Source organism: Camellia sinensis, chromosome 11 (assembly GCF_055761805.1).
Source record: "Camellia sinensis isolate YWXY chromosome 11, ASM5576180v1, whole genome shotgun sequence".
Lineage (NCBI taxonomy): Eukaryota > Viridiplantae > Streptophyta > Magnoliopsida > Ericales > Theaceae > Camellia > Camellia sinensis.
In genome coordinates, this window is record NC_138971.1 from 159,556,275 (window position 1) to 159,563,459 (window position 7,185).

The 7,185-nt window shown below is 28.5% G+C and overlaps 1 protein-coding gene across 1 annotated transcript; it reads left to right on the forward strand.

Annotated features, from left to right (window-relative positions):
* The first annotated feature begins 404 nt into the window (after window positions 1–404).
* Window positions 405–1,656, forward strand: LOC114300795 (ethylene-responsive transcription factor ERF039). The gene has a single exon (XM_028245662.2). The coding sequence runs from the start codon at window positions 572–574 to the stop codon at window positions 1,340–1,342; it is 771 nt and encodes a 256-aa protein (XP_028101463.2). The 5' UTR covers window positions 405–571; the 3' UTR covers window positions 1,343–1,656.
* Window positions 1,657–7,185: the final 5,529 nt, after the last annotated feature.

Sequence of the window (7,185 nt, forward strand, 5' to 3'; positions counted from 1 at the left end):
TGACATAATTTAAAAAACAAAAGTCAATAAAGACAAATTTGAAAAAAGAATTGGCTTATTTAGCCAATAAGCTAACATTGATGGCTGTTTTTTTTCTCCCACATATTTCTGTTTTTAATGAACTTTAAAAATAAAATAAAAAAATTAAACTTCTAGTTTCAACTTGACAATGTAAGGTTTATCTGAATCCAAATAATTTAATTATGTGAATTTCAACTTTTTATTTAAATTGACCCATGATTTTAGATTTTCATTGGTTAACTCTTAAAATTTAGCCTTTAAATTTTTTTGTTAAAATTGAGCCTACTCTTGCCAACCTAATTAAAATGTGCTTAATGATCCTTATTTTCTCGATACAATCATTCATTCAAGTTGATTAGACAATGAGAGAGTGTGCACACAAGTGACTGTAAAAAGAAAATGACAACCTATATACACTCTTGAAAAACATCGACTTTGGGTTAGCAAAATAGCCAAAGTGTACAACCCTTTAATGCCTGAGGCCCCATTGCTTTTTGTGTCTTAGACTTTATTCCATTTTGTGTAAGAATTATAAGAAGCTCTTCTTCCCATGATCCATCCCCCCAAAAGCCCCCCACACACTATGGAAGAAACTCTTAGTATAAAATGGGATGATCAAACCACCTCTTCCACTTCCTCCACCACTACCACCACCGCTGTTGTTGCCACTGCTACGTCCTCGGGACCCAAATTAGTGGCAAAAGAAGGCTCAAAGAGAGTTCAAGAAACCGAAATTGGTACTGGTGAGACTAGCAAGAAGAAGGTTAAGAAAGGTGATGATGGAAAACACCCAATTTACCGCGGCGTACGGAGGCGGAGTTGGGGCAAATGGGTGTCCGAAATTCGGGAGCCGAGGAAGAAGTCGAGAATATGGCTTGGGACCTTCGCAACGGCTGAAATGGCTGCTCGAGCCCACGATGTAGCTGCCATTGCAATCAAAGGCCAGTCTGCTCATCTCAACTTCCCGGAGTTGGTCCATGAGCTACCTAGCCCGGCTTCCAAGTCACCAAAAGACATTCAAGCCGCGGCAGCCCAAGCTGCCGCCTTAGCCACACTTAGAAGCCATGAAGCAGAAGCTGAGCTGAGCCAAGCTGAGTTGATGAGCTCCCAATCTTCCTCTGATCATGAGTCTGGAGAATCATCAAATTCACCTCTAAGCAACATTGATGACCCATTTTTGGACCTGCCAGACCTCTTCCTCGACTTCGGCCATCAAATGGATGAGCGGTATTACACACCGACATGGCAGCGGAGCCGAATCGAGCCAGTTTATGATGAGTTTTGGGCTGAAGAAGACCCGTTCTTATGGGTTTACTGCTAGAGGTAGCTGTGATGCCCCAAATTGGCTGCACCATTGGCTGAAAATTATGTGTCCAAATTGATGCTTAAGTGGGATCAAGAAAATCAAGAAGAACAAGTTTGATTATATAGAAACATTACAAGTTGATCAGTTTGGATTTTCATGGCTTGAAAGTGTTTGCTTCTCTGTGAACATTACTCATCCTTTAAAGGTTACAAGATGTCTTGGTCTTCATCTCCTATTCATGATATACAACATAAAGGTAGTATTTGATTTATTAAAATAAAATTAAAATAAAGTGAAATAAAATTATCATTTTTAATCTCTTTATAAAATAATTATTATTTAATAATAATAGATCATGATTCCATTTAAAATTGTTGGATTAATTATTTTATTTTAATTTTATTTCAATGAACAAGCGCTAGGTTATAGACAAAATTCCATATACATTTGACAAAGATTTCCCTATTCCTTCTATCCGTTATATGTTTATATTAAATAGATTCATCGTGAAATAGAAAGATAATTTAAGATAGATAAATATAAACAATCTGGTCTACATGTACATCATTAGCCCTGTAGTTGTTTTATGCAATAAAATATTTTACTTGTCTACATGTGCATCATTAGCCCTGTAGTAGTTTTATGCAATAAAATATTTTACTTGGGCTCTTTACCCAATTTTTTTTTTTTTTTTTTTGGGGGGGTAAATTAATTTGGAAACCCCATATGATGGAATTATTATGTAGTGGTGATGTCATGTTAGCTTTCACTTTAGCCTATATATACTTCTTTTTGTGATATTTTTATAATACTAGAGAACTTGTGTTACATATAAAGAAGCATATGGAAGGAATAGAATAATGCTATCTGTATACATGTTTTATTAAAAAAAAATATTTTAAACACGAATATAGTGGGGTGTACATTGATAAATACATTGCCTTGTATTAGTTTGCGTTGGGTGAGCAAGTGACTGTACTAGTTATTTAGATGTCGACTTCGGATCTTCCCCATCAAGTTATGATGCTTCCCCCGTCTTCGCCTCTTGATGTGTCTTCGAATATTGTCCCCAAAAAAAAAAATGTGGAATGCATACCTCTGTGTTTAATGGTAAGCAAATCAAGTTAAATCTATTTATATATAACATTTTTTAAAGAAAAAATTTAAGAACACAGAGTGGGTGTTTGAGAAATGGATTTTTTTTGTAGGTTTTTTTAGTTGTAGGATATTATTAAAGAAATTTTTTTGTATGTTTAAGAAGATAGTTGGGTTTTTTTGTGGTTGGATGTGATATTTGTAAAAAAAAAAATGAAATGATTATGAGGTTTAGTGTGATATTTTGTTTGAATTTGTTTTTTTGATTTTATAAAATATTTGTCTTGTAGTAAAAAAAAACCAAAAAAAAAACCAAAAACTAAGTTTCCAAACACCCCTAGAAATTGATTAGAGAATCAAAAACAATCCTATCATATGAAATCAGTCCCACCTTTTGTAACTCTTACACCCATGTAAGAAAGTTGTATACAATTTTGTTATTGTTTTTTATACAAATAGAAGAACGATTTTCTTAAGGCTTAGTTTGATTAGATAGATAATCACTATAAAAAATTAATGTTTTAGAAACTAAAATTTAGGAACAAAATTATTTTTTACGGACCAAATATTTTTGTTACAAAAAATATCGTTATTATATTTTGTAGAAACGAAAATTAGACATTAGTGGTGAATTATTAACTTTTTGGGATCAAATTTTTTTCTCAAAAACTAAACCATTTTGAGACCAAATTATTTTGTCCCTAAAAGTATATTTATTAGTGACATTTTCAGAATTTTGTCGCTAAATGTCTTATTTTTTACTCTTCAGGACGATCTTTTAACGACTATCTTCACAACAATAGAAATTGGTTTCTAAATGTCTTTTGTAACAAAATTTTCACTTTTAGAAACGAAAAAACTCTCATATGTTGCAATGAATATGGGAAAGTGAAAGAAAAGAAAAGAAAAGCAAAGAAAAATTATATGTTTGTTTTGATAGAGTTCTAGAAAGTAAATGAAAACTAAAATTTCTTGTACAACTTAAATTAATTTGTTAATTAGGCTTATTTCTTGCAAATTATGCCAAGAAAATTTTTTTTTTTTTTTTTTCACACAAAACTTTGTTTCCCTTTTTGCTCATACTTCTTCCCCCAACTTCCTTCTATGCGATGATTACACTTTTTCTCATCATTTTCTTATAAAATTTTCTATCTATTCAAATGCATGTAAAAAAAATAAATTTGTCTCTTTTTCTTTTATTTTACTTCACTTTTTACTATGCCACTTTCTATTATTCATTTCTTTTCAAACCGACAAACCTAATAGAATACTTGATTACGAAAATGAAGAAAAAGTGGATTGTTCTATTAATAATTATTGAAACTAAAGAAAGAGAAATTATTCATCCAATGTTTTCACTCATACAATGAAGACAATAGCTGGGTACCTGTTTGTACACACATCACACTTTATACTTTCGTCCACAAGACTTTTTTGTTTTTGCTTTTTAGGGGTCGTTTAGGATTACCTAAATAAGTATATTTTTTGTCTTTTTTCGAAAAGATATACAGAAAAGTAAAGAGATGATGTGATGGAAAAAAGATAAAAAATATGTATTTATTTAGGATAGCCAAATTTGACCTTATTATTATTATTATTATTTAACGTCTTCTTTCTTCTTTTTTTTCTTTTTTAAACAAGGGGTAGGTATGCCTATAAGTCAGGTTAATACACATTGTTCTGAAAAGAGAAAAGGAACTAGACTAAAAATATGATGCTGTTGCATGAGTTGATTCAGTCAATTAAAGGGAAAAAAAAAAATAGAACTTTCTCTTTTTTCTTTATTTTTCTTTTTGCTTATCCACTTTACTTTATTAGCATTCCTGGGTGCATGAATCACGTATTATATCCTAATGTTTGGAATGTCCTGAATTGGGATTGTTTGGTACAATTTATTTAATTTTTTTATAATTTTTTATTCTCAAAATGTGTGTTAGATTATTTGTTGCATTTTATGCTTACAATTTATTAGATAAATAATTTAAATAAGTTGAAAAATCTTATTACTTGGAAAGATAGAAGAAATGCTTTCAACTTCTATTTCTTTATTATTAACTTTTAACTTACAATAACTAACACCAAATAGGTCCATTAAGAGAGAATTAATAGAATCATATCTTATTTCTTGTTTGTTTGAAATTATTAGAAATGGACTATATAGTGTAATTACTATAATTTGAGGGTATTAGTCTTTTAATTCCTTAAAGTTGAATTCCATTAATTCTCTCATTATCTAGATATTTGGTGCAAGTTTTTTTTTTTCCCCTAGAAATTTGTGTCAAAATATGTAGTGCAATTTCTACTTATAATTTTAAATACAAAAATAAAATAACTTATTATTAAAAAATAGAAAAATAAATATTTTTTAAATTTTACTTTTTAATTATTATTAACTTACAACTTTATAAAAAAAAAAAAAAAAAACCGCACATACAATATACAAAATCTACATAGGCTTAATTTTGTATCCAAATGTAAAATTCAAAAGAATGAATAGTTCAATCCCATCTCAAAACAAACCCCAGAGTTTTTACGCGGAATTAAACGGGTAGAATGATTAAATCCTAAAAGGTACGTTCGTACGTAGTACGAAAACAATGTGTGGCCTCAAATTCAATATCGCCAGCTATCTTTTCATTGTCCACGTCTTAATAGTAATTACTCCAATCAATCTTAACATGCCTTAACTACAAATTAATATAAAGTTTGACAAATTAGGAGGCTAGTTTTGTAATTGAGATCCATAATTATGAGAAATTTTACTATACACACCCTTTGAAAGTGTATTATATGTACTTTTAAATATGTCATTTTGTTTTAATTATGATTAATTTTTTTTTATTGCAATAATATTTTAGTTGATTCAGAAGATCTTTGGTTATGTCTCTTGTGATATTTGATTATAATTTTTTTTATTTTTAATTATGACTCATGAAGCATGAAAATGTTCATTTTCTTCTTTAATTATAAAATACATAATATACACCTTTTAATGAATATGTACCATAGTTTTTCGCCCACAATAGTATGCACATTTAAGCCTATCTTGGCAATAGAATATTTTAGTCAAAAAAAAATTAAAAAACCATTAAAAAAATTAAGGGATAATTACAAAAACAAACATAAAAAATAAAAAGAATAAGGATTTGACCATTCTAACAAAATAGGTCATGAATTTTTTATTTTATCAATTTAAATCCTAATCTTTTGATTTATTTTTAACTTAAACTATTTGCCTATTTTCGGTAACTAAAACCGACGAAAATATCCATTATTAAATTCAATGAAAATTGACATTTTAGACATTTTTGAGTTTAATATAAAATATCCATTTTTCTTTCAGTTTTACCTAACAAAAATAGATAAATTGTTCCAATAGAAAACAAATCAAAAGTTCAATATTTAAATTGATAAAATTAAAAATTTATTTTGTTACAAGGGTCATCGGGTTTTTTTGTAATTTTTTCATTTGTACGTTTTTTTATAAAAAGTTAAAAAATTATTAAAAATTCAATTCCCAAAACAATCTTATTAACTTTTTCATAAGCTAAAAAAATTAATATGTTTGTGAAATTATTTAAAAATATATTTTTTTTTGTGAGTAAAAAATTTGATTTTTTTTTTTTTTTGGCCTTTTAAGTTAGGAAAATCCTATGTATAAATGGATTATGTAACCAGAGCATTTGGCAGAGTAGCTATGTATAAGAGTTGAATCGAAGCCTTACACCACAAACACCACAAAGATCTTTGTGGTATGGGGCTCCAGTTCACCTTTTAGGGAGCGGGGTCACTGCTGTGCCCCCTCCCTGCTGTGTTGCTGCTGTGCCGTAAAACGGCACAGTTTGATATATATATATTTTTTCATAAAATTTATGTTTTTTATTTTAGGGTTTAGGATTTAATTTTTAAATTTTAATTTTTTTATTTTAGGGTTTAGGGATAAAATTTATTTTTTTTATTTTAGGGTTTAGGGTTTAATTCTTAATTTTTTTTTATTTTTAATTTTAGGGTTTAAGGGTTAGGGTTTAATTTTTAAAATTTATTTTTTTTCTTATTTTAGGGTTTAGTATTTAGGGTTTAATTCTTAAAATTTATTTATTTTTTTATTTTTTTATTTTAGAGTTTAGGTTTAATTTTTAATTTTTTTTTTATTTTAGGGTTTGGGGTTTAATTCTTAAAATTTATTTATTTTTTTATTTTAGGATTTAGGATTTAGGGTTTAATTTTTAAAAATTATTTTTTTTATTTTAGGGTTTAGGGTTTAGAGTTTAGATTTAATTCTTAAATTTTTTTTTTAATATTTTAGAGTTTAAAAAAACATAGTGACAAAATGAGAGAAAAAAAAATGGTGAAACTGTGTCGTTTTACGTCACAGCAGGAACAGCAGGGAGGGGGGCACAGCAGGGACCCTCTATCCCAACCATGGTTAGTTTATTTCTCCCTCATTATGAGGGTTGTATGTGATTATTAGTAATTGTTGAGCTTGGCTTAGCTGGCTTGGTGGATTGATGGATAGATTTTGTTGACTTTCTAACTATTCTAAGCTAGTGATTTGCTTGATGATATAAATATTTTTTATAACGTAATCACTCTCCTATCTAAAAAAATAATAATTTAAAAAAACTCATACTAGATTCAAAAGTGACAGATTTGATCTAGATTTAATTTTTAAATTATAAGACTCAGTGATGAATTTGAATTATACATTTATTCTAAATATTTTTTTTTTTAAAACCACAGTATTGTTTAAAAAATTTATTCAT

What these genes read in the sequence shown, in the direction of transcription:
- LOC114300795 (XM_028245662.2), top strand. Translation starts at nt 572, where the DNA reads ATGATCCATCCCCCCAAAAGCCCCCCACACACTATGGAAGAAACTCTT.